Source organism: Seriola dumerili, unplaced genomic scaffold, assembly GCF_002260705.1.
Source record: "Seriola dumerili isolate Sdu_G_001 unplaced genomic scaffold, Sdu_1.0 BDQW01000242.1, whole genome shotgun sequence".
NCBI lineage: Eukaryota > Metazoa > Chordata > Actinopteri > Carangiformes > Carangidae > Seriola > Seriola dumerili.
Window position 1 is genome coordinate 1195192 of NW_019174497.1, and position 26630 is coordinate 1221821.

The window sequence follows — 26630 nt, forward strand, 5'->3', positions numbered from 1 at the left end:
ATTAATTGGTTTCTGTGTGTCTTGGGGAATAATGATATTGCTACCCATTTCTATGGGGTCAAGGGGGGCCAAACAAATGCTTGCCTAGGCCTCCTAGGATGTTAATCCAGCCATGTCAGGAAGCTTTTAGTGAAAAGCCTTTTAAGCAGAATGTTGTATTTGTTAATTCTGTGTCTGTGCTCTGATGGCCATGGGGTGGTGCTGCACTATTAGCTGATATTTCACAGGAAAAACTCAGGTCCTTTTAGATATTTAGATTGTGGTTGTTTCATGTAAGAGCAAATTGTTGTGCATTGTTGTGAACAATAAGGTTCATAGAATAATGGATGCTGCCTATCAAACCCCCGAATCAAGTTCACACATTACACATTTAAATCAGCACCATTAATGCTGTTAACTTGGTTGAAAAACATCTGACAAACTAGAGTAATATGACATCATGATCATGTCTATGTGACAACCTCATACAGTAAAAAGTAAAACAAAAAGGTAAAAGGAAAGTAAACAGCCAACAACCTGCCATAAACTAAAATATTACACTGTAACTGAAAATAAAATTTAAAAAAAGAAATACCATATCAACCCCGAATTCTGCAAGTTACTAGAAAAGCAAAACGTTCAGTAGTGTATTTCACAGTTGACATATTTTGCACCGATTCATTTGTGAGTGACACATGCCTGAACTATACAGCAAAAACTCAAGGCTGAACCATGGGTATGCAACACAACTTTATTGAAACTCTTGAAGCAACATCAATTTACAAACAAGGAAACGGGAGCTCATTGAACAAAAAACGCTTTTTTTTTTTAGAACCAAAATGACAGAAAAGAACTGAGAAAGGGAATAAACTCCCAAGGATTGGACCAGCAGTGGCAGGTGCATTTTTTTTTATACAAAAAATAACTTATGAAATCTTTCAAGTTTACAGGAATATTGTAACACATGGCTTGTGTAAATCAATGATTGGATTTACAGCTTACCTTGTGTTAGACTTTTAAATGATTTAATATTTCCAAATATCAAAGCAGGCATTACTTTGATTGAAGAGACAGGAAAAATACCACTGATGAAGAACAAAGAAAAAGAGAACATGAGTGAGCTGGGGCAAATGCATTCTTGAATTTTGAATTTTCAGTGTGGTGCAAGTTTATCAGTCACAGTCATTATGAAAGGCCTTTTCAGGATCGCATTGCCTGAGTGCTGCCTCTTGACACCCCTCTGGGTCCCTGACCAGCTCCACGCTTGTAGTTCTGTTGATAACCGTCCTTGAGCAACAGGAGGAAAAAAAAAGACAATTTAGAAACTACTCCAATGGACAGCAAAGATCAAATAAACAGAGCCAGTGTGAGGTCTCAATGCTTCTTTCATACCCTCTGATAATTCCCATTTGAGTAATCCCGAGGTGTGTTGAACTGAGTCTGTCCATAACCAGAGTTTGGAGTGTTGGCGAAAGGAGGACGATAACCATCATAGCCACCTGGAAATAACAAGACTTCTACTTTACAACTCTCTTACTGAGATGATTAACAATTAAATAACCTCTGACTTTTGAGCCCCTTTTAGACAGGCAACACATTACTGTGTGTAAATGCAATGACAATTTTACACGTCAAGTCACTTTTATGTAAAAGTCACGACCTGATAACATTGCTGTAACACTTAAAACATGGCAGAAGTCTGAATTAAATGCTGATAAAAGCTGCAGGAAAAAAAGATTAAATGCTCACTAAGAGATTAAATGCACCACCTTACACTTTCTTAAAATCACTGTAATATATTTATCACTTCAGATTATCTATAAAAATAGATTTTTCCCCACATAGTACAACCACATTAATAATCCAAACCAGCTGTCCCTCTCTATGTATATATTTTCAACTTTAACTCCTGCTGATTGAAAATTCTGAAAATCCAGTCCCAACTTAGCTTCTTGTCCTGCTAATGCTTATGCAGTTGTACACAGTTGCAACAGGATTATCCAATGAGATGAAACTGCTGAGAAATGTTTAGAGGGTTGCGTTCCTTGTGCCGACAATTGTCAATTAAAGCTTTAGTGGAAAATATGGTTTAAAATCCATCATAGATGCATCACCTGTCAGAGAACAAACACTTCTCTTCCTTGATATCAAATAGTTTCCAACTCAGTGGTGCCACAAGCATTATGGCTCTTTCTGTGAAGGGTCCTGTCTGAATAAAGCCAAAATATAACTGAAAAAACTGACAAAAAGCAATCACTTTAACTGGTGGATGTCGTCTGCAATGTTACATATTCCTTGTCTGAAAAGGGCTGAGGTGATAAATGATTAACTTGTGGCTGCAGATTGTGAGCTTACCTCTGAATCCATTTGATGAGCCTCTGTAGCCGTTGATCATGCCCCTGGCATTGCGGGGTCCGCCACGGGACATGCCTCTGCTATTGTAAAAGGACTGAGCCTGCCTGCCGAAGCCTGGGCCCTGCTGGGAAGGCTGCTGATGGCCTCCTGACTGGTCTTGGGAATGGAAGGCACCAACTACTAAAAAACATGGTGTTGGTTGCACCAAAACAGATGCAAGTCAATCTCCAGTCACAGGTGAACATACAAATAAAATAAAATGGGGATTTAACTGGAATGTGATCTCATGAAGACAAGTGTGGCACAATCAATCCAGGAAGTAAACAAAAGAAAAAATAGTGAATATCTGCCCACCAGACTGCAGTTGTTCTGACTGCATGTCCGTCTGCTCCACAGGATGCTGCGACTGGTTGCTGAAGGCCTGGTTGTAGCTGTTCTGGTATTGGCTGGCCTGGTTCAAAGCCTCTGTCTCATTAGCTGGCGGTACTGGGGCATTGAGATTGAACACCTGAGGGTAAACAAGGGCCACATTGTGGTGAAGCCAAAACCAGAGGAAAGGTCACAGGCTCATTAGGAGTAAAGTCCATTACTCACTGTTTCCTGGATATAGCTGCATGGCTACAAAGCCATACAACTGCAATATGATGAGAGGGCACTTAAGGACTCCACAAACAATTCCTAATGGAAGTCATTAATGAATTTCTATTTCAACACACAGTGCTGCAAACAGCTGTTTTAGATTTATGACAGGCCAGATACTCCAGTCTTTGAGTAAACTTGATCATTAGATCCTTTTAATACAGGTTGTTGTTTTCTTTCAGCTGTTCCCATGAGGGGTCACCACAGTGGATCACCACCTGCATATTCAGTTTGGCAAAGGTTTTATGCCGGCTGCCCCTCCTGATGCAAACTGGGTTCAGTGGTGCTGGGGGATTGAAACGACAACCCAGGGATCAGCAACCAACCTGCTCTACCGCCTGAGCCATGCACCCCCACATGGTTTTAAGATATTGTTTGATAATATGAATAACTGTTCAATAGGTTTAAATAGTGTCATCACAGTCTTACTGTCTGCATTGACTGGAATGGTGCTGCGTTGACATTGATGCCACTGCTGTGAGGAGCTTTGGAAACAGGCTGGAAAACCTGCGTCTGGGAGGCAGGGGGGAGAGCTGTGGATGGGGGAGGCTGCTCTGACGACAAGGACATCGAGGTCTGTTGGAGAGGGGAGACACAACACAACTTGCTGGATTGAAAGACACTTGTTTGATGGTGATTTGAAGTCATTGTTAAATTGCTCCCAGCAATGTTTCAAAAAGTGGAACTGGTAACAAAAGATCTACAATATTATTACACATTATGACTGCATATATGCATTCCCCCCTTTTCTCTACTTTCATCATCATTAAACTAATATAGGATTTTTCAAACAACTAAATTCCAGGTAACAGTTTGTGACTCCTGATTGTTGAAGAAATACAATTTTCGTTCAGGCGCTGTGTTAAAACTAAGAGTTATTAAAAAAAAAAGAAAAAAAAAAAAGGAAAAGCAGAGCATTGTTAACCTGAATGGGGTCGATTGATTCTGTTGAGGGTCGAGGATCTGGCGTGTGTGAGGTCTGATACATGGGGGGCGGTGTTGGGGAGACGATGGGGACCTATAAATAGTGGAGAGCAGAAATTAAACATGTTCTCTGGTGTGTGCTCTATCAATACTGTCTTCTCATGTTTGGTTCCTTACTTGTGTGGGCTCAGGTTGGACAGGAACAGTGTTGGGTTGCGATAGCCGGGACTCTGGGTGAACTAAGATTTCAGTATTACACTTTAGTCAACAAGAATTCCTACAGTAATATTTGCACATCTCATGACATCATAACTGAGTTTCTCTTTGTAAAACCCACCGGGAGGACACACCATCTGTGGTAAGTCCATGTTCTGAGCGGGTTTCATGGGCTGCGCTGATACAATGGCTGGGTCAATGGGCTGTCCGTCAAACTCCAGCATGGAGTCCTGAGAACAGAGAGGTAATCAGTATCATACTAAAATCTATAGTAAACAGTCATTCCTAGCACCTACTCCTCACCTGCATGAAGTTGTACGTTCCCTGCATCTGTGCCATTAAGTCCTGAACCACCTGCTTTCTGACCATGGGGTCAGTAGGTGGCACAGGAGACGCTAAGTTCATGGGGTGGGTATCCAGGGCAACAGGGGGAGCCGCAGGCTGCACAGGCTGCTGCTGCTGCATGGCACTAACTGCCTGACAGGGCAAAGCAGACAGAACATGTGAATGATGGACATACAAAAACAAAGGGAGAACAAATGAACTGGCTGAGCACATATTAGGTGATAGCTGTGGGTTTATATTCAGATCAGTTTAACTGAAAAACAACTGCTGATGACTAAACATGTTGTTATATGAGCATTTCACTGTTGAAATTGTTTCACTGGCTTTATTATATGTGTGCCCATTAGTCAGAGTGTGAAATTGTACTCCCACAAGTGAGTAACAATTTGACCAGTGTGACAAGCAACATCCTGCACATTAAAACCTCAACTAGTCAAAGCAGATCATACGCTGCAGATTTATCTCGGAGACCATATCATCACAGGGTGATGCTCAGACACCAGCCTGACAGCCCTCATTTGAGAAATGGGTCTGCCTGTACATGCTATACACTCACCAAGCACTGTACAATTGCTTATTGCTTATTCATGCAATCATCCAATCATCCAATCAGCCAGTCAGCTGACATCAAACATCAGACTGGCAGAAAATGTGATCTCAGTGATTTTGACTGTCATTATTGTTGGGATTTTCAAGGTTCAAGCTGACAGCAAGGCTACGTTAACTCCGATAACCAACTTTTACAATTGCAGTGAGCAGAAAAGCATCTCAGAATGCACAACAGATTAAACCTTGAGGTGGGTGAGCTACAACAGCTGAAGACCATGTCAGGTTTGACTCCTGTCGGCCAAGAACAGAAATCTGAGGCTGCAGTGGACACAGGCTCACCAACACTGGGCAGATGAAGACGGGAAATCGTAGCCTGGTCTGATAAAACTGGATTTCTGCTGAGTCACACAGATGGTAGGGTCAGATTTTGGCATCAACATCATGAATCTATGGAAACTACTTGCCTTGTGTCAATAGTGCAGGCTGCTGGTGGTGGTGTAATGGTGTGAGGCACTTTTGGCTCCTTAATACCAATGAATCATAATTTGAATGCCACAGTCTGAGTGTTGTTACTGAACGTGTCTCCCTTTGTGGCCACAATTTACCATCTAATGTAATGGCTACTTTCAGCATGATAATGCAACTTGTCACAAAGCAAAAGTCGTCTCAAACTGGTTTCATGACAATGACTTCAGTGAACTTCCGTGGCCTCCCCAGTCACCAGATCTGAGTCCAGTAGAATGTGGTAGAGCGGGACATTCACAGCATGAATGTACATCTGACAAATCCACAGAAATGATGTGATACAATCATGTCAACATGAACCAGAATCTCAAAGAAATCTTTTCAACATCTTGTGGAATCCATGACACGAAGAACTGAGGCTATTTTGAGAGCAAAGGGAGGCCCTGCCCAGTATTAGTAAGGCGTTTCTAATAAAGTGCTTGGTGAGTGTATACTACCTGTAATCATCATCCACCACTCCCTGAAGAACTTTTAATGTTTCCTTTTCAGTTAATCTTCTTTGACAGTACACAAGAGAAAAACAATGTTGACACTCATCACAACAGTGAGGTAAAAGAGGATCCAGCATGGGTGTCCACACAGAAGCCAAGGTCAGCGATAAAGAGAGATCAACTTGAGCGATAATCATGCATTGTGTCAATGTTGCCAACAAATGTTCCTGAATGCATCTATAGTTAGATGCATAACTGTGTGCACTATAAAACAGGGTGCAGTACATTTCTTTCAAAGACATCATGGCCTTATCAGCTTTGTGACCATGTGGCTGCTTCCATCACAGCCATCATTTGGAAGGATTGATTGTGATCCGATTATCAGCAAGATTACAAAAATGTACGACTGCATAAACATCTGATAAATACTCTACTTGTCTGCGTCTCTACTGTTGCTATCAAAAATCGAAATGCTGAAAAATAATAACCTTTCAAAAATAAACCTGACTATCACATAATCAGTTTGAACATGACATGGAGAGGAGAAAATGTAGGTGACACATGGCAACAGTAGTAGCAAATCAGCAATACATTACATCTTACTTGTGCAAAGTGCATCCACAAATGTTTTTAAGAGCTTGTTTCATAAAACATGCTACTATTTTGTGGCTGCATTTACAGTAGCAAATATATTTCACATAGACCCAGTATCAGCTGAAGAAAGACATTCTGCATACAAGTTCCAAATTGTTTGACTTAAAATATGACTGTAGTCATTTGCAAATTCTGCTTTCTAAGGCTGCATTAAGTCCATCCTCATTAACTCGTTGAGTTATAAATTGATCGCATGACCAAGTCCTACAAGTCATGCCAAGTTTTGACAACACTTGAATTTCTGCATTACTGTGCTATAAACTGAATTAATTCATCACATTCAAGATGTGCTTGTTAGATCAGGGTATACTTCCACAGAAACAAAATGGATTTATCTCATTCAAAGTGAGATTGTTTTCAGATCGCAAATAATCAGCAACACAAAAGAGGAAAAAAATATAACTTCAGTCCCAGAAAAACAACATCCCTGCAGCATACCTCTGTTTCCGTGGTCCACTCATCCCCCTGCTCCTTCTCACTGCCACTGTATGTGCCGTCTGGAATGAACTGTCTATTTACAAACTGGAGGGGAGAAAACCAAATGTCAGAACAATGTTAAAAAAAAAAAAAAAAAATTACACATCAGAAGCCTGCTGGTCAGAGGAAAATTCATCTCACCTCTGTTGTTTCCACCGCAATGGGCTCTGCAAACTCCTCAATTATTTCAGTTTCTGTAAAGAGAAAAAACAATTTAAAGAATGCAATGCTGATCTCTTCATCACTTGATTACATTAGCATTTTTAAAATAGCCAAGTGTGCTGCAGAATGGTCAGGACCTGGATCAACAGTCTGCTCTTCTGCTTCTGACGATTCAGCTACTACTCCTACTGCTGCTGCTGCTGCTGCTGCTGCTGCTGCTGTTGTTGTTGTTGTTGTTGTTGTTGTTGCCGCTGCAGCCACTGCTGGCTCTTCCTCCTCTTCCTCCTCACACACTCCGTTTTGGTGAGATGGAACCCGGTCAAAGTACCCGCTCAGCAGAACCTGGTCCAAAGTCTCTTTCAGTGCCTTGTCTAGCAGAGGAAAAACATGCAAGCAACAAGCAGACATCCAGTCATCATATTTACCAAGTTACAATTATCAAAGTAATATTTTATGAGCTTTAGTGAGATTCAGGGTGGGGTAGTGTTCTCAGCTGTTGAACATAGATTTCACAACTCTGCTTGCAAAAAAGATTTGTAGTTTCACAAGTGACAATACTGTCTTTACAAACAGTTCATAACTACTTAGCAACATTCAACCAGTCACTAACATGACATTTATAAATATAAGTAAAGTGAAAACATCATATTCACAGGACACTGTTGACCAGATCTGGATGACAGGGTGAGGTCACATGATCATTTTAAGCTAGCCAGACTGCACACGTTGTTGCAATCAACGCCAAACACAGTGCTTTTATTTGGTCCCAAACTCAACATTGTGCCAGTGACTGACACCAAGTCCCTGACAACATAGTTTCAAATCTTCATATTTTTCTATAACATCCAACATTAAGGCCCTCAGCTTCATCAGGATGCAACAGTCACAGGATGAACTGAAAACTACAGCAACATCAACATTCAGCCTGATAGTGGCTAAAGGTTTTTAAAGTGGTGACGGATTGGATTAGAAATATGCTACTATAACAATAATGACATGTAATTTACTAGCAAACACTAGAAAAGCCCTTAAGCTAGCTCAGGCATTTGCACTTTTGGCTCTCCGGGCAAAGCGAGTCACTGTTATTTCCTTCACTGCCTTGCGCCTCAGGCCAACAAGTCTGCTGCTGCCTGAATAAATATCACCCTGAGTCACCAAGTGAGAGATCCTTACTGAGGTGAAAGGGTTCCTGGTGTCACTAAAGTGAACTGGGTCACCAGTATCCTAATGTGGCTCCAGAGATCTGACCAGTGGAACCACAGGCGACAGGGCCACTGGCACCCTGCCCCGCTGCTGAGTCAGGATAAGCCCATAGCGTTCAGCCCCGAGCAGAATGCAGCAGTGCGAGTCCTGAGGCCAGACCGCTGAGAATGCAGTACACCAATATACCCAAGCCCTGATTATTCACATCACAGCCCTGCGCACATGCTGCATTAACAAAACACAATGCACATGTTACATTAACATATTAAGACTAGTTTATACCCTACAGTACCTTATCACAAGAAGGCATTGTTGAGCGCTATTGCCATCTTTATCTACGTGGCATTGGCATTACTCAAAAGAATGTTACAAGTTACTCGCGGCCGGCTTTTGATAAAAAGCTTGCTAATGACTTGCTGTGTCATCAACCATCCGATAAAATGTCCTGCCAACAGTTTTCACCACCAGCTGGGCACCTAAATTAAACCCGTTTGTCTTGAATAATTATTCTCCTTTTATTCAAAGTTAATTTTGCTATAAATTACAGTTGGGTTACAATTAACAATTATTTTCAATTCTGATCAATCTGCTACTCATTTTCTCTGTTAATTGATTAAACATTGGTCTTAAAAATGTAATGAAATTGCAAAAAATGCCCATCAAAAAAAATGCTACGTTGAGATTGTTTTGTCCATCCAACAGTCCAAAACTTAAGTTTGCAATCATGGAAGACAAAGCGGTAACCAGTAACATTTTGTTACCCTTTCTTACAAATTGACCTATATGATGAACTCATAATCAAAATAATTCAATTTTCTGTTAAGTGACTAAACGATTCATTGACTAATCTTGTTAAGCATGGGCTGAAAGTAATAAGCCAAAGGAAGAAAGCCACCAAAGGGAGAGCTCTACAGCTTGAAACAGTTGGCTTACATGTCGTTCCAACCACAGCCTTGTCCTTCCCTTCCAGCAGGTCCCAGAGATGCACAGATGCTTCTTCATACTGGTCGGCCAACCTGTGAGCGTAGAGATAAGTTGCATAAATCACCTTTTGAAAAACAACTAAAAAAAAAAAGAAAAGAAGTCTTTCTGTATCTCAAACTCATCCAAAGATTAATGCCTTCGACCAACCTGACGTTTTGGTCACGATCCGGCCCCACTAATTTGTAGAACTCATCAAAAGCTGCAAGGTCTGCATCTGTCAGCAGTGGTGAGCCGCCGACACCCTGCTTCAGGTCCTGCCGCACCGTGTCATCTCCCAGCCGGTCTAGGAGGAACTGCAGCTCCAGAATTGTCTTCAGCCTCCTCTGCTCTGCCTCGTCCCGCTGCAGCTGCTCCCGCCGTGCAGACTTCTTCACCACCTTCTGGATCTAATGATAATATACATGAGTCACATAAAGCTGAGTTCCTACCAGGCAGGACAGACACCACTCTGAGTCAGGCTTACATCTTGTCCCAGAGCAATAAATGTCTTCTGAAGCTCTCGAGCAAATTCCAAGTTATTCATGACTTCCTGGTATTTGGAGAGAGCCTCCTAAAAAAACAAAGGAGAAATAGACATTTCAGACACTGCTAGGCTGTGAAATCTTTGTAAAAATTACAGGATTATTTGTGTTTATGTACAAAATGATGGAGGCTTCAGTGTACCCACCAGCTGGTCCTGATTGAGTCGCTCCCCTTTATTCTTCCTGACTTGATAATCATCCAATTTGCTCTGTGGAAAACCATCCAAAATGCAACAAACAGTTTAGAAATTTAACACATTAAGTGGGGAATTTCTTGTTGTCTCTGAGTGAGAGCTGTAGCTACATGTTGTTATCAAGAAGGATCTGGAAATAATGGCTGTCAAAAGCCCTCACCTTTTTCTTCTCCATGTTGCGGACCTTCTTGTCGATGACACACAGCACTTGCTTCAATACTTCGGACTGTCCACCGAGTGCGAAATTGCCCATTGACCCTGGAGCGGATCCCACATCTGGGCTGGCAGACTGCACTGTCCTGTTTGCATTCATCGCTGAGGGCATCTAGAAATTTAAATATGAAAGGTTAAATCTGAATGGCAATAAAGAGGGACTTTGCCTCTTTGTACTCTGGCCATTGTTTTCTCTAGTTAAATTAATCATTTGGTCTATTAACTGCCAGAAAATAGTAAAGATGCACTGATGCTCGAGATCGGTATGAGTGCAGATAGTTTGTCTATGCCATAATACATAAGATTACTGTAAGTGAATTCAGCCACAGCAGGCCCCTGACTCAGCTTTTTGTTCCACAGTAATCTCTGGCCTCATGTAACCTCACATTAAAATGATTCCAATGAATTTCATACAGCAAAGTATACTGATTTTATATCTGAATAAAAGACAGAACTGCTATTGGACTGGTAATCTGTATCACCAGACATCTGAGTTGAGGTAACAAGGTCTGTATCAGGAGAGAAAAGGCTGCATCGGTGCCTCCTTCAAAAATAGTGAAAAATGTCCATCCCAGTTTCCTAGAGCTCAAATTGACATATTCAAATAGCTTGTTTTTGTCTAGCAAACAGCCCCAAAATATAAGTTTACTTTTAGAGACAGCTCAGCAAACCAGCAAATATTCACATTTGAAAAGCTGAGATTTATTTTGACATATTGCTTTAACAATGCTTCAAATTCATATAATTGTTTGACAAAATTGCCAGTTGTGTCATCTCTACATGACATTATCAGATGGTATATTACAATGTATATCAACCAATCAAAAAGTAATCGTCAGCTATTTAGATGATTCATTAACTGCAAAAATCCCAATCATTTGATGGTTCCAGGATCTCAATTGTGGCAAGTTACTGTTTCCTTGGTCTCATAGTTAATTGAGTATTTATGAGGTTATTGGTACGTTGGTCGAACAAAACAAGTCTTTTCATCACTCTATGCTCTAGGATATTGTGATGGACATTTTTCCTATGTTTTAAAGATCAGATGACTAATCTAGAAAGTAACTGACAGATAACATCAATGACGAAAATGATCCGTTAGTTGCAGTCCTAAAATAGTCCATAGATACATTGGATGTTATAGAAATCAAATGTCAGACAGGTTAACAATGTACTGTTAAAAGTAAAACTATATATTAGTAACATGGAATAACGAAGGGAAGGTGGGATGTAGCAACTCAAGCAGAACAGTTCAGCTACAAGTGATGCATTATCAGTGTTATCTAGATGTAAACGATTTATAAACGTGAGGTACAGCTTCGTAACAAAATTAATGTACCAATAAGGCTGTATATCCAAGCATTTCATCATAGCAGCTGGCTAACTTTAGTCCACACTGTGCGTTAGCTAGAGGGAAGGCATTTTTTAACCCTGTATTATCTCCATATCAACATATGCTCTCTCTAACATGGGCTACAAAGCTGTGTCCTCGGCTGGCGGCTCTGTGGCCCAGTGTTGCCCCAGCAGTGCGGTCAACTCCCGGTGTTTGATAAACGGCCCTGTCCGTTAGCACACACCACTATCTTAGCATCCTCACGCACTGCTAGCTCCAGGCAACGAGGCGTGCTAGCCAACAGCCGGCCGGGAGCCTCGTTCCCGCTGCGGCGCGACTCCTGCTTCACCCACCTTGATGTTTTATATATCCACAGGGGAGCTTGCTAGCGAAATGTACGAAACGGCCAAGTTGTTATTATTGTTGTGTTGCTTTATTTTCTCTTTCACTCTAGTGTGGGATCCGCCCCGCCGGCCTCACCGACAACTGAGACGGTTCGAAAGACGGAGAAACTCTTTATAAAGGCGGAGGTCCGTTTTTAGCTGTCAAATATATGCCTGACTACTTAAACTACAAAACAAACCTTAGTAAAGCTTCAATTCATTAATAACAATATTCCCATATAAAACACAAATATATTAATTCGACTGTTTATTAGCTGACTAATCTTGCCGCAATTAAATGTTAAGAAGTTGCTATTTATGGTCAGGCAAAGTAGTCTACAGCCTCTTGGCAGAAAATCTGCACAATCATTAGCTTTGATTAGGTTATCCTTTCACCATCCCCTTATACAGTGTCTCTCTGCAGCAGCTGTCCATACAGCTGAATGCACTGCCATGTGTTTGTTCACAGCAGTCTCACTACACAACCCATCACAATACGTTTTTAAAGAATAAGTTAGAGGTGAGGGTCCTATTAAAGCGACATGAAAAAAGTCCCATAAAGAAAAAAGTTTTTGTTATTCATACATTGAGGAGATTTTAGTTAATTCTTCCATCTGTTAATATGGGTCTTAACCTGTAAATATTTACACCCATGAATAAAAGTGTTTACCTGTGTTGTTTATAGTTTTTCTCCTTCTAGTTATTCCAGATTTAATTACTCCAGTGAAAGTTTTTGCATTATTTAAACCAAATCTATAAAGAAAATCTTTGTCCTGTTTTTCCTGTGGATCCTTTTCTCAGTCTTCCTCCTAATATAATGTTCAATGTCTGTCTGGAATTGTTTTGTGTAAATGCAATGAAAAAGCAAAGAGTTTATTTTTTATAATTCACAGAAATTGCAAGGATAGCCATTACATTAGTAGGTGTAACAATATGACTCATGGCAACACATGACTATATCCTCTTTTGAATCAATTTGGAGTTCAAGTTCAACATGAGAGTAAGCATTGAAGTGTCTGAAGATGACTGACACTGAACTGTAAAACCTGTAAGATGATGATGATGATGATGATGATGATGATGACGATAACAACAACAACAACAATAAGATATAGTGCTGTTTGTGTCAGCCTTGTGATATTACTACCCGTCTAGTTTCAACTGTTTTGTCTTAAAGGTCATTTGAAGATGTTTTGCTGTTGTAAGAATTGTTATAGAGAGCACAATGCACTATCTGCATATGGGCAGGTGTTTGGGCAGGTTAAAACATTCATAAAACTTTTTTTTTATAAACCTTTCACTGGAATAATCATATTTAGTTTAAATCTGCTCAAAATATGTCTATATGACTGCTTTACCTGTTTGTTTTGACTCTTGAAAAATGGGTTTTCAAGATAAATGAGAAGTTAACCACTATGTTCAACAGTAGGAGCATTACGAAACCCTCCTTAGTGCTGTGCGTTGCTGATGTGGTCTGCCCCCTATGGAAACAGAGTCAAGATAAAAAAGGATGTGAGATTGTTGCAAAGTTGACAGTTTGAATCCCCACACTAGCAGAGTAAATGACAAATCATATGTGAAATATTTTTTCATTACTCTGAATAGTAGATTATTGTTTATATAAAGCACCTGTACTGTACACTGACAGCACTGGAATCACTGCAGTAAGATAGACATGTATATATTAAGTTATGACTGAGAGGGCTTGTGTCCTGGAAATACTCAGTGATACAGGGTTTCATAACCTATTCTGGCCCTAAAATGATGACTCCAGCATGTAGAGAGTGTCCCACTTGTCCCATCATGTAAATACGAGTATTTTTTGTTGTATTTTCAAAAGTATGGAGATAGCTCCAAAATGATTTTATAGTTATACTGATATACAGTATTTCATAGTCTATTGGTCAGATTAAGAACATATCAAAGAAATATCAATCTGTCAGTTTTATAACAAACCCAACTGCACTTCATGCATTTCCATTGTCCTTACTCCAAAGTTGAGAAACTGTAGTACACTTTCACTTTTTTAATACTAGAAAAAAATTTCACTTCAGTAAAAGGAGACTTTCAGATTTGCAAAAAAAAAAAAAAAAAGCCTGGTTCCAGAGATCATGCTAACGCTGCTGTCAGCTGTTCAATATTGTTTTTGTAATTTACATCAGCAGGTGGCAGTAAAGCTCAGCAATATGATCAACAACAAAACACTGATAAAGTAAAACGATTGAAGAGAGTTCGACTTATAAATCTCCACTAATTCTAAACTATGTAGACTAGCCATCCATTTTTAATAATTTACCCAACAAATTTATCATATTTCAATTTATTAAAATAAATGGCAGATTTCAGTTTGGATGCATCTGGATAATTTGAGGATTAAACCTTTTCAGATATCTTTGGAACTGCTTATACATGTTCAACGGTTTTACTTCACCTTTGACCACAGTATGAATCAGTGTCTAAAGGGGAGCAAACTGACGATCAGTCCAAAAGAATTTGAAACCAGCCTTCTTTTGTTTTGCCAAATTCAGGAAGCAGTTAACATGGCTGCACAGCTTTTTGATTGCACTGTTCCACTGAAAGTGTTTTCTTTTAGGGATAATACTGATTATGGGAGGATCCCGAGGGTAAGTGAAGCTCCCTTTCAACAAGTGACTCATTTCCGCAGCCTGCTGTGTTTCAATCAAACAACAACACTGAACACCAGCCATTTTCAGGGTGGTTCCTCATCTGACCTCTGACCTTTACACCTTGACATTTTCAAGCTCACGATCAATCTCACAGCTCTTCAGTTTAACCCTATGTGAAAACAGTGAACAATGAAACGTTCCTACCTTTGTAGACCTGTGACAGTTCCATAGGACGGCTTTAAAACAGAGTACAATTATCACTTCACTTCAGATTAGACCAGAAGTGGTCTGTTGTGCTATTGCTATTCTAGAGTTTGTGCTATCAAAGAGTCAACATTATGTCCAGAGTCCTTTCATTTCAGGAAACAGCCCTGCAAGCCTGTGCTCATACTTCATGATATGTGGTGACCATCTTTGTTTCACTATCTAATTAAGGGATCTATTAAATGGGAAATTTCTAATGATTTAACAAGATGTTGTTTAAATTAGTTATTGGTTGTATATCTTACAACAACCTTGCTATACTACCCTGCTATTTAGTAGAGGAACTTGTAACTGTAATATTCGCATTATTTGGTGAATGATGAGAGGAAGGAGCATAAAGCTGTGTAATTTGATTTTCCTTTTTGATTAATGCTAATGCTCATTTTCCGGCTTCCCTCAAATTCCACACAGCTTTCAACTCCATAATGCTCTCAGTACCAAACAGGCAAAACAGGAAGCTGAACATGAGTGACACCACTTCCCAAAAGGTTGTCTACATTCTTAACTGTTTGCTCCCCAGGTTCTATCCTAGGCAGGAATAAAGGCTGGAAAAGATTGCCTGTGTAGCCCATAACATAATATGAACAATTAAGTATCTGCAAATTTTATTTAAAAAATTGAAATTGAGACATCACGCTTGCAACAACCCTTCCACATTTGTGAGCATTTGTGTCATAGAGGAGGGCTGACACATTAATGTCAAGTCTGCAGCAAAATGCGCCTCCTTTCTGGTGACATTTAGGAAGCCTAAAGACACAGATAAGAGTTTTCAACCAGCAGCAAGCTAGAGTTTTTATGGTGAGCTGTAAGCCTTGGTTCTCCTATCGTTTTGAACCATCTGGAGTCGACCTGTCTATCTGGAAAGCCATCAGTGGGGTGCCATCATGTATGGAGGGGTAGGAAGTGAATGCAGTGTGCACCAACCCCACAGGAAAGCTTCATCTTTGCGTGCAGTTGCACATCCTCTGGGCTTTCTCAGTCAAATCTACAGGAAGTAGTGGATGACTTGGTTGTCATATCAGCACTGACTTTTTCTTCTCTTGCTTCTTGTCTATAATAAACTTGTTCTTGAGCTTGACACTGGCGCACTGTGACATTTTGAAGGGTTAAGAAAACACATTACTGATGTGTAGTATCAGTAATACTACTCTTCAAACCCTTCAGATCCTTTGTTGGGTCCATTATTGCAAAGACTGATTGTACAAAAAAAAAAAGAATTATACTAGAATGAATATCAAAAAAATTTATGTGGTGGTGCAAGCCATAAAAATGTGAATATGAATATGATTTTGAATATGCTGATAATGTAGAAGTTTGATACATCTCACATGCAGTGCTGGAGACTATGCAGTATGTGATGTGATCAGATAATGTTTTATCTACTTTGAAACAAAGTTTGAAAGTTCATTCTTGACCTTTGAAACAGCAGCTGACAAAAACTTTCAAACCCTAATAAACTAATATATTACATTTTCCCTTAAGTGGTTGACAAAATAATCTCACCACGAGGTCCATTCTTCAAGTTTTGATCGTATCACACTATCTTCCTCAGCAGATGGAATTTATCACATTGCCATTTTTTCTGATCACATATACTTCTTGTCCACGTTGACTTAAAAGTTGAGACTGAGCAAGATAGTGTGATACGATCGAAAGCTCCAGAACAGCTACTGTTGAAGTTGAACTTTAAATTTCAATTGAATTTTTAAGACAATGTGGACAATAAGTTGTTAAAGTGCTGATAAACAAAAAGGAAAAATTGAACACATTTCCACGAAAAGTGGGCAAACTCTCATGAGGAAGAGTGTGTGATTTGATGAAAAGCTCCAGAACAGCTACTGAGTGGATCTTGAAGTGATTGTTTTTTATCAGTTATCAAATGGAAGTTAGAGGCGGATTATCATTGTTCAAATTTGGCAATTTTATTGAATTAAGACTGAGAAATCCACCTTAGCCCTTACACTGTGTGTTGTACAAAGAAACTAGGTGGAAATCTTGTCCTGAAAGTGTTTTTCATTTGAAGGACATACATTTTGTGTTTTATCTCTGTGAAGGTGCTCTGCTTTCTGTGTAGCTGGCACACAGCACTGCCACGCTCACCTCGCTCCCGGGCCTTCTCCGCTTGGTATCCATCCAGTGAGCCTATACACAGTCCAACAACTGTCTCGCCCAGGGATGCTTTCATCCTACATTTAGACTTTGCCTGAGATCCTTCCTCTGTTGCATCTGGCTGAGGAGCTGGCTCTGGCTGCTGGAGTTGCGGTGCTTTATCTCCCTGCCCAGTCCAACTGCTGTCTGTGCCCCTCCCTCCAGCAGGCAGCCCCGAGGCGCTGGCAGCAGATAAGAAGAAGAGCTGACAGCAGCTCTGGTTTGAAAAGGAAAGGCTGTGTGTGAGGACACCAGCTACGTAGAAATGTCATTTAATGTTTTTCTCACAGAGAAAACCTTCATAAGATCTTATTTTGGGATATTTCATAGCATTAGTCATCTTCTCTCTACTACCAGTTTACAAGTTAGAAGGTGAATACAATCCCACACAAGGGGGAAAATATACAAGAATCATACTGAAAACGGTCCAATTTATCTGATTTGTATGTTGACATAATATCTGGATTTTACCTTATTATTTTAATGTTCAAATACATATATGAGCTACTTCTACTTTAAGTATTTTCTTTGTACTTTCTACTTTCTCCATCTGTTCAGCTACATCTCAGAGGGAAACACACTTACCTCAAACCTGAACTTACTACTTATATTGTAGATTGTGATTTTACATACATTTTACATCAGTTTATAAAATATTGACACATTATTAAACTAGCAATCAAATGTTGCTTAGGCATCAGTAATAATAATCCTATAATATACATATCATGCATAAGTAACACGAATATAATGGCACCTTTCTGCATAATTAGTTTACTTTTAATATGCTACTTGACCCTTTACAATGACTTCCAATGACCGATGAAGTGCTGAGATCTTTACTTAAGTAAAAGTAACAACACAACAATTTAAAAATACTCTGTTACAAGTAAAAGTCCTGCATTCAAATTTTTGCTTGAGTTACAGTATGCATGTTTTACCACCTATATCAAAAGTTAAAGTACTCATTATGAAGAATAGCCATTGTAATAATTTGTACACATAACTGAGTCTTAAGAAACAACATAAAGAAAATATATATTTCCTGTAAGTTTTGTTGTACTTTTTTGTATAATTTGGTGACCTCATGTAAAAATCTATCAGGACTTTGCACAACTAGTAACTAGGCCTAACTATAACTTACCAATAAATGTAGTGGAATACAAAGTACAACATTTCTCCCTGAACTGTAGTTATGTAGAAGTATAAGGCAGAATAAATTAGAAATACTCAAGAACAAGTAGCCTACCTCAAACCTGTGGGCTACTTCAGTACTTATGAGAAGGTTTTTAGTTATTTTCCACCACTGTTACACTCGCAAGCCAGAGAGATCTTTCACAACTTGTCAACACAATTCCGATTAATGACTTATAACAGATCTATAATACACTGAATGTTTTATTAACCATTAATAAAATCATTAGTTACAACTTATAAATCCTTTAGAAGGGCGTCTTATTTGAAAGTGGTTCTAAAAACTCAGTGTAAATAATTTTTCACCACATCCCTTTTCTTGAGGAAAGTAGCTTAGTAATGAGGCGAGGTGTCGAAAAAACACAAGGCCTGTTTAATTATATCATGCTGCTCTTTATCCTTTGTCCTATCGGCACTTCGTTGAAGCAAAGCATATAATGAACTCATTACTCTCAGTCACGACCCAGCTCCACGCCTGACAGAGCAGACTGTGCAGTGTCAAGCTGTCGCTTTAAGACCCATTTCCCCCCATTGTCAAACAGTCGTGAGCAGGAAGAGGGAAACGAAAGCAGAGACTGTGGGGGCTCGACGTATTTAAACACGATGCTGCTGTACAATAACGGTGACCGCGGCTTCGTGTGGAGGAGCGCGTCTGCAGCCCGCTCACTTCAACAGGACGCACGGACACGGAGATCCACGCAAGTGACCTTCTGATCGGGCCGGTGATGGTTTGATTTCGTGACGCGCGAAAATATACTTGAGAGACATGAGGTGTCACCTCGGGTTACTGCCTCAGGAAATGATGACAGTGTCCTCCATCATCGTTTAGCCGCTCAGAGCGAATTTTTCTTGTCTTGCGGCCATTTCAGCTGAACGCGACTGTCTGTCAATTTAACACACAAAAAGCCCAAACCGGGTGTGACCGGCGTCTCGGAGGTTGTGTGAGCAGGTGCAGCGCGTCTCGGCTTCAGTCTGCCCGCAGCCAGCTTCACAGGTAGCAGCTGGACGGGCTGCGGACTGTGAAGCCGAATCTGGATCAGGCTGGACATCATATTTCAGAAATGTCATCCACTATCGAGAGGAAGACACTGGAGGCCAATGAGTAAGTAGCTGAGGTGTATATTGAAATAATGTGCTGTTTCAGATTTAAATAACACGTCCAAAGACTCCTCATCATAGATGTGATAAAAATAGATAAACGTATATATTAACTGCAGATGGCTGATAGCTTGAGGTCAGGAGTCACCTGCTGTTGGAGGCAAGAAAAATAGTATTTAACTTCATGTCCAAGAGCAGGTTATAAAAAGGGAGAAAAGATAGCTTTTGTGAGTACAAAGTTCAATGTTCCCTAGAACAAGAGAGGTGACCTGAAGGTAAGCTGTTCAAGTGTGAGTCATTTTTACAGTTTGTTTTGGCTATGATGTTGTAGGCTTCACAGTGTGTATGTATAAGACACCTTTCTTTATTAGAGTGGCCTTACTGCTTTGTGGCTTCTCTACTGTATTCAACAATATCCAATGGCTCCCTCAGGTGGACAGCAATCAAATCGCAATTGCACAAGTAACTTAAGATGGACAGATCATAAAGAGATAAATGCATCAATAAATAAAAATATGTTATTTATAAAGCACGTTTCATGTATAGAATATGCAGCAATACTATTTGCTTGCAAATATGCAAATATGACCATTAAAAACGTAGCGGAGCATCTTGACAATTAGATCAACAAATGTCAGTGCAGGATCATTTTGGAAATCTGGCCTATAGCTGTAACTTATACAATCTCAAAATATGAACTCTGTTAATAACTATTAGACATAACTGGGTACTTAAAAAATATTTTAGCACTGAAACAATAAGTCAGTTGATCGATTAGTTGATCCACAGAAAATTAATTGGCAACTTTAATAACAGAAGGATCGAATTGGTTGGCAAAAACAAACAATATGATGGCTTTAGGAAAATGTGCAATGCATTTTTCACTATTTTCTGATACTTCATGGACTAATTGATTTTGGGTAATTGAGTGAGAAGACAATCATTTCTTGCAGCCCTGGAATATCTGATTTTTTTTAACCAGTTGTTTTTTTTTCTCTAGGGAGCCTGTGGATGAGGTCCTCCAGATGCCACCGTCTCTGCTGACATGTGGTGGGTGTCAGCAGAGCATCGGTGACAGGTTCTTCCTAAAGGCCATAGAGCAGTACTGGCACGAGGACTGTCTGAGCTGCGACCTGTGTGGCTGTCGGCTGGGGGAGGTTGGCCGCCGACTCTACTACAAGCTGGGAAGAAAATTATGCCGGAGAGACTACCTCAGGTTGGTCTGGTGGTGTAATGTTGTAACGTCATGATTTTATTCAGCAAATTGTGGATTTGTTTACTCACACTGGTTAACAGTAAAGTGTTATAAGCCCAGTGATATACTATTAAAAACACATCAGTGATCCGCATTGTTGCACAGGGTGACAGTCATTGTGATGAACATAGGGGCACTGTAGTTTATTCTGAGTCACATCTACCATATGTACACTGTCCTGCTGCCAGAAAAGCATACTCGAGCATGAGATGTGTGTTAATCCGCAGCTGAAAATAGTCCCCCAAAAATGCACCATTTACTTTAAAAAACTGACCTTTCTTCAGTGTGAATGAACAGACTGAGTGCCGCAGACAGGGTAGAAAAGTTGGGAAGCATTGATAGACGGACTAACGTGTTCTAGGATTCGGTCTTTGGTTTTGTTTATTGATTTGTTGACATTAACATAAAATGTGGAATATTGCCGCCTTATCCTGCAACCAAGTGTTGGAAAGAGTCTTACATATTTTTTTTTTAACACAGTGCACTTTTTCACATGTTGGATTGTTGATTACTGGTGAACAAGTGAGTGACAGTTTAGCCCTCTATCTAGAGTTTTTCCTTCTTGCTGTACATTTTCAGTTATTAATGAGTATGAAGGTGAAGAGGCAGATGAGTTGTGGAGATTCAGGAGAACAAGTGATGCCATCATTTGATTTGTGGAGCACATTTTACTTGAATCAGGGCAACACCGGATTACCATCTGGGGCCCAGAGGTCCTTCTTTTACTGAATTTCAGTATTTTAATGTGAACCTGGAAAATCTAATCACAGATTCATGTTGTTAAGGGTGAGTGACTGTTTTAATGTTTTGTTGGAGTAACATGGTGACTCATCTTTCACTCAGGCTCTTTGGTCAGGATGGTCTCTGCGCCTCCTGCGAGAAGAGGATCCGAGCGTTTGAGATGACGATGCGTGTGCGGGACAAGGTTTACCATCTGGAGTGCTTCAAGTGCGCTGCCTGCCAGAAGCACTTCTGTGTGGGTGACCGCTACCTGCTCATCAACTCAGACATTGTGTGCGAGCAGGACATTTTTGAGTGGACCAAACTCAACAATAACATGGTTTAGGAGAATGTCTTGCTCAACACGATACTTCGCCTTTTCCCACTGGCTTTAAAGGGAATGAACCACTGATGAATAAACTTTTTGTGGCCTGTGCAGGCTTTATCATGCATCTGACATTCATATGGAATCGTTTTAACACAGAGAGGGGAGGCTACGTCTCTGCGTTGCTCCCTGCTGGAGACTAATGAAGACTGCACCAGCAATAACAGTTTGTCTTCTAAAGCTTCATCCTTACATGCAAAAAATACTTAAATACTGAAAATACTTAAACATGCAATAATAGTTGTTTGTTATAAACACTGGAAGTGAAGAGTTTCAGCAAATGAACAAAAGCTAAATCTTTGTGAAGTTTCTTGTAGTCAAACACTGTTTCATCACCTCAGTCTTGCCAGAAACATTCATAAGAATTTCAGTAACGTTTTATTTTATGGATCAGTTATTTCCTTAGAATTAATCAATTAGTTTCTAATTATTGGTAAAATATGAATGTTGTTAAAGAAACTGCTTCATTTAAACCTGGTATATGAATTGATTATTGGAAGCTTAATTCTGTTGAATTGTTTGCATGTTCAGCTAACGTGCTGCACTGACTGAAGTGTACCGATTCAACACTGTCTCTACATTCTATATTATAGTACAAAACTACATACTTTCCTCCAGGAAACTTGCCAAGAAAATCAGTGAGACTTTATTAGTAAATTATAGACCTGTAAAATAAAGCGTTACTAGATTTTCACATTATAAATGGAATAAAATGACCATTTTTGAAAAGTCCTGATCAGAATGATTGTACTTTATTGCCAGGTTGAACTGGTGCCGTCCTCTAGAGATCGAGGGAACCAATGCAATACTAATTTTATTGACTTTGGACATGTGACCAGTGTCTCTTTTGTAATTGTAACTCTCTGGACATGCAACCAAGACTTTTTAGATATTAACTTGTCAGTTTATTAAATGAATTACAATTTAGAAAAACACTGATCATTTTTTTTGGTGTGAGTGTCTTCCTGGGAGTCACAAAGAAACGAAAGGGGCATTTACATAAAACGCTTTTGAGAGTATCTAGAAAAATAATTTGGGAGTGTAATTGACAGATTAACAAGGCTTCTTCACATGATGGTATTTTCTGTTTTATAGGGCCCTTGTTTATCAGTTTTAAGACAAAGAAAGAAAGAAAGAAAGAGAATACCAAACTAGGGGTAAAAGTTCTTCACTGAGTGTGAACAATAAGACACATTCACTTACTCTCACATCAAAGTGTAGGAGCACCCTTTAAAGACAGTTCTCAAGCGATCACATGATTAGTCACAAGTATGCTCTGAGTAGAATTAAAAGCATAAGCTGTTTCCCAATTCCATACTAAACACTAATTCTAAGTTTTTTTAATATGTAGTGTATTCATACTGGAATAATGACGAGGGTAATTATGTTCAAATTTGTCAGCATGCATACTAAATCCATCCAGCAATTGTATTGTGAAGCCCCTGATAAATGCAAAAGTAAAAATGGGGTCAAACATTAATTCAAATGTTCAAATCGAGGCTAAACCGACCTTCAGTCTGAGCTCTACACATAGCTTAGGCTAACGTATCCCTCCTCATGACCAATGGATGTGCTCACAGTCGGCAGTTTGTTAAATATAGTCCCTTTTCTTTTTGCCGGTTTTAGCCACAAGAGGTCACTGAAAGATTTATAAATTTCAGCTCTCCATTGAACGAGAGCTCAGTCAGGTATCAGGTCCTCTGCCAGGCCACATAAACATAAGCACGGCTGGCTGGATAAGACACTGATCATTGAAAATCAATTACGAGACGCAGCTTTTTCTCATGATAAACTCTTCTAGCAGAACAAAACGCACAAATGAAATCCTAGAGAGAGAAACTAAAGAAATTGATGTTAATGAAGTCATGATATTTTGAGCTGTAACATTCACTGTCTGGACTGGAGGTGTGCTGCTCCAGTGCCATCCCACAATCTTCTGCCATCCCCAGTTATCTTTACAGGCATCAGTAGTTGAATCCATGCTCTTGCTTCTGAGGCATGAAGGCGCCTGAACACAACGTATAAGCAGATGAGAGAAGAAGCCCTAAGTGGTTGAAGAATGTGATCGGGAAACAATTTGCAACAAAGACAGAGGAGGAAGAAAAGCGAAGAAGAGGGTAAAGAGAGAAGGCAGAGCACAGAAGCACCAGGACGATGTCTTTAGCTGGCTCTGACAGTAGTTTATTCATAGACGAGGGAGGAATGAAGGAACAGACAGAGTTAAAAACCCACCCAGGCTGAGATGACGCTCGTGCTGAAAGAGCTGCTGAAATGAGTTTTCCCACAATAGAGATGGGAATACACTGTATAGGCTCACAGAGGGATACTTGGGCCTGTGCTCATTTGGAGGTCTGCAGACTGGAGAATCATCAGTGTGGCATTAAGCAATGCTTGAGGAATGACTGCATAGAAAAAAAATCTACTACGCGGTGGTCTCAACAACAAATCAGCTCCATATTGAACACCAGGCATAATATATGTTGGATAAATAGCATGTCAACTGCATAAACGAATAGAATTTGGCAGCTGCTCAGTGGTGACAGTTAACCCTTGTGTGTGTAAAAGTAGTAATAGTAATTGCAAAATCAACCATTTTTTTCCATTCAGATGTCCTTTTCTTTTCTTCTGACTGGAAACGACCTGAAATGACCTGAAAACAGCGTCTATGCTCTGAATAAGGAGATCTTGGGCTGTACATGAGCAAATATTCATCGTCTTTCCCAAAATGTCAATTGCTGACAAAGGAACGTGTAAACTCTATATGACCTTATGTTTGAGGTCAGCTAATTAAAATAACTAGTAGTTATAAAACTACAATAACAGATATCCAGATGAACTTGTATCTAAGTCTTTTAGCAACGCTAGCGGCAAAGCTCTAGGGATGCCAATGTCGGTGTGTTGGTCAGTCGCTCCACCACTGGTCCAGACTGAAATACCTCAACAATTACTAGATAGATTGAGATTAATTTTTTGAACAGGCATCCATAAAGCCCACAGGATGAATGTTGACTTTGGTGACCCCCTGACACCACGGCGTAACAGGTTGACGTCTTTGGATGATATGCATAGATTGCCATTAAACTTGGTACAGACATTTCTCTCCCCTTGGGATGAATTGTAATAAGTTTGGTGAACTCTTAACTTTTCATATAACACCATCATCAGGTTAAATGAATGAATCCAATGCTTTGGTTTACGACCAAATACCTGTATTACAGCTGCTTACTTTCCCATCAGCCTGAGCTGTTCTTGGCGCATGATAACATGCCAAACTGAGATATGTTAGCATTTAGCTGAAAGCACCACTGTGCCTAACTACAGCCTCACAGATCCAATAGCATGGCTGTAGACTCTTGTTTACAGTTGTGGTCTCTGAGACCTCAAACAGAAGTAAAGAAAAAGACTTCTGAAACATGTCATCAGTCCAAAATCATGTTTGTCATCAAAATCATGATAATCATGTTCAGTAAGTCTCATACGATTAAGTAAAGTCATGAAACATTAAGCTGACAAAACAATGTTAAGTGTATTTTTTGAGCCATTTAAGATGGTGCAGGGTCTCCAGGACCCCAACAGAACTTTAGGGTTAAAGGAAGGTGTTTCCTTCCCTTTAGCTGCTGCTCCCTTGCTACAGAGAGTTCACCGAGTTTAATGGGACAGGAGCTGAGAGGAGGCCAGGTCTCATCTCACGACATTCACACACAGCACACCGGCCTACAGAGACCTCAGCATCGGCCAAGCGGCCTGTGTTCCATCGGCCCGCTCTCCTCTGTTGCCTTGCAGGCTGAGCTTTACCAGAGCACTGCCCTGACTTCCACAGCAGCCTCAGAAGGACTCAATAAAGCCCTGTGCCTCTTGTGTCATCCCTACCAGCTGTACACAAGGCCGGGAGTGTAGTGCTGTGTTTGTGTGCCGAGGGAGGCCTGTTTCATCTCCAGTGCCCATGTCACAGCAGTCCCGAATGGGTAAAAACATCCAGCTGTGTGCATGGAAACCAAGGAGACTTTCTGAGGATGAAACCGCAACGGGCTGCAGCTTGTTTTTATCAAACAGCTCGCCCCACTGAAACAACCACCACACAGCAACCTCACTCTGATGCAGTGTGCAGCGTGAACAGCAGATGGCAGTTCTGGTCCAGGTAGATGCATCTTGGGGTAATCCATAAGTTGTGTGTGTGTGTGTGTGTGTGTGTGTGTGTGTGTGTGTGTATGTGTGTGTGTGTGTGTGTGTGTCTAAGTGTGCATGTGTGAAATAACTGACAGGCAGATTAAGGAAAAACAGTTTTTTTGTACAGATGCCAGTTCAAGAAAAGATGAATTATAACTGAACTGAATGTGACGAACCATATTCAAAGCAGTACAGACATGACAGTGAGAGTTCAACGACACCTACAAAGGAAGATGTGGTCGGACAATTATCTGCAGCACCACTGCGATTAATCATGGTGCGGCCTGTCAATGTCAAACCCATCTGACAAAATGAGTCAAGTGCTATTGATCATGCCCGCCTTGGGTTTCACTTGCACTCACACTTTATCAGATGGAGCTAATTGGGAACATATTCAGTCTGTGGTCCTGAGAGATGTGTCTGTCAGGAGTCACATTCCTGCTTCGATTCTCTGATAGCCTGTAGCGCCTGCAGTCTGGATGGAGGACAGGCTGTGGGAGTAGAGTTTGGGAGGTGGGGGTTTGGGGAACGGCAGCACATTCAGAGGTGGATAGGTGAGTAATAAGCGTGCATCCTTTAACTCTCGCCGAGCATGTCCCTCTGACTGGATTAAATATGTGCTGAGGATTTATTAGGTAGAAGATCTCGGGGGCCCCAGAAAAACTCCAGCACTGAGCTGCCTTCA

At 40.3% G+C, this 26630-nt stretch overlaps 2 protein-coding genes across 5 annotated transcripts; one reads left to right on the forward strand and one right to left on the reverse strand.

Moving 5' to 3' along the window:
- Positions 1–711: 711 nt before the first annotated feature.
- Positions 712–12189, reverse strand: caprin1 (cell cycle associated protein 1). Of its 4 annotated transcripts, none has more exons than XM_022755955.1 (18): positions 12058–12189; positions 10319–10483; positions 10111–10173; positions 9907–9993; positions 9591–9829; positions 9393–9475; positions 7394–7627; positions 7236–7288; positions 7056–7139; positions 4417–4590; positions 4235–4343; positions 4075–4127; positions 3899–3991; positions 3403–3549; positions 2689–2842; positions 2335–2511; positions 1372–1478; positions 712–1266 (listed from the first exon to the last, which is right to left on the reverse strand). In XM_022755955.1, the coding sequence occupies exons 2-18, from the start codon at positions 10481–10483 to the stop codon at positions 1180–1182; spliced, it is 2109 nt and encodes a 702-aa protein (XP_022611676.1). In that variant the 5' UTR covers positions 12058–12189; the 3' UTR covers positions 712–1179. The 4 variants fall into 4 exon arrangements, with proteins under 4 accessions (XP_022611676.1, XP_022611675.1, XP_022611674.1 ...); XM_022755954.1 differs by having other exon boundaries at positions 2335–2514; XM_022755953.1 differs by having other exon boundaries at positions 4075–4136.
- Positions 12190–18857: 6668 nt separating this feature from the next.
- lmo2 (LIM domain only 2) lies at positions 18858–22510 on the forward strand. Its single transcript, XM_022755956.1, has 3 exons — positions 18858–19422; positions 20419–20634; positions 21517–22510. Exons 1-3 carry the CDS (start codon positions 19382–19384, stop codon positions 21737–21739), a joined length of 480 nt encoding a protein of 159 aa, XP_022611677.1. The 5' UTR covers positions 18858–19381; the 3' UTR covers positions 21740–22510.
- The last annotated feature ends 4120 nt before the right edge of the window (positions 22511–26630 follow it).

Excerpts from the sequence above, each read along its gene's own strand:
- caprin1 (XM_022755952.1), bottom strand. The coding sequence starts at position 10,483 with ATGCCCTCAGCGATGAATGCAAACAGGACAGTGCAGTCTGCCAGCCCA. Across the intron at positions 9,830-9,906 it reads TTATTGCTCTGGGACAAGAT|ATCCAGAAGGTGGTGAAGAA; the intron begins GTAAGCCTGACT and ends TATTATCATTAG. Across the intron at positions 3,992-4,074 it reads TCCAACCTGAGCCCACACAA|GTCCCCATCGTCTCCCCAAC; the intron begins GTAAGGAACCAA and ends CACTATTTATAG.
- lmo2 (XM_022755956.1), top strand. The coding sequence starts at position 19,382 with ATGTCATCCACTATCGAGAGGAAGACACTGGAGGCCAATGA. Across the intron at positions 19,423-20,418 it reads AAGACACTGGAGGCCAATGA|GGAGCCTGTGGATGAGGTCC; the intron begins GTAAGTAGCTGA and ends TTTTTTCTCTAG. Across the intron at positions 20,635-21,516 it reads TGCCGGAGAGACTACCTCAG|GCTCTTTGGTCAGGATGGTC; the intron begins GTTGGTCTGGTG and ends TCTTTCACTCAG.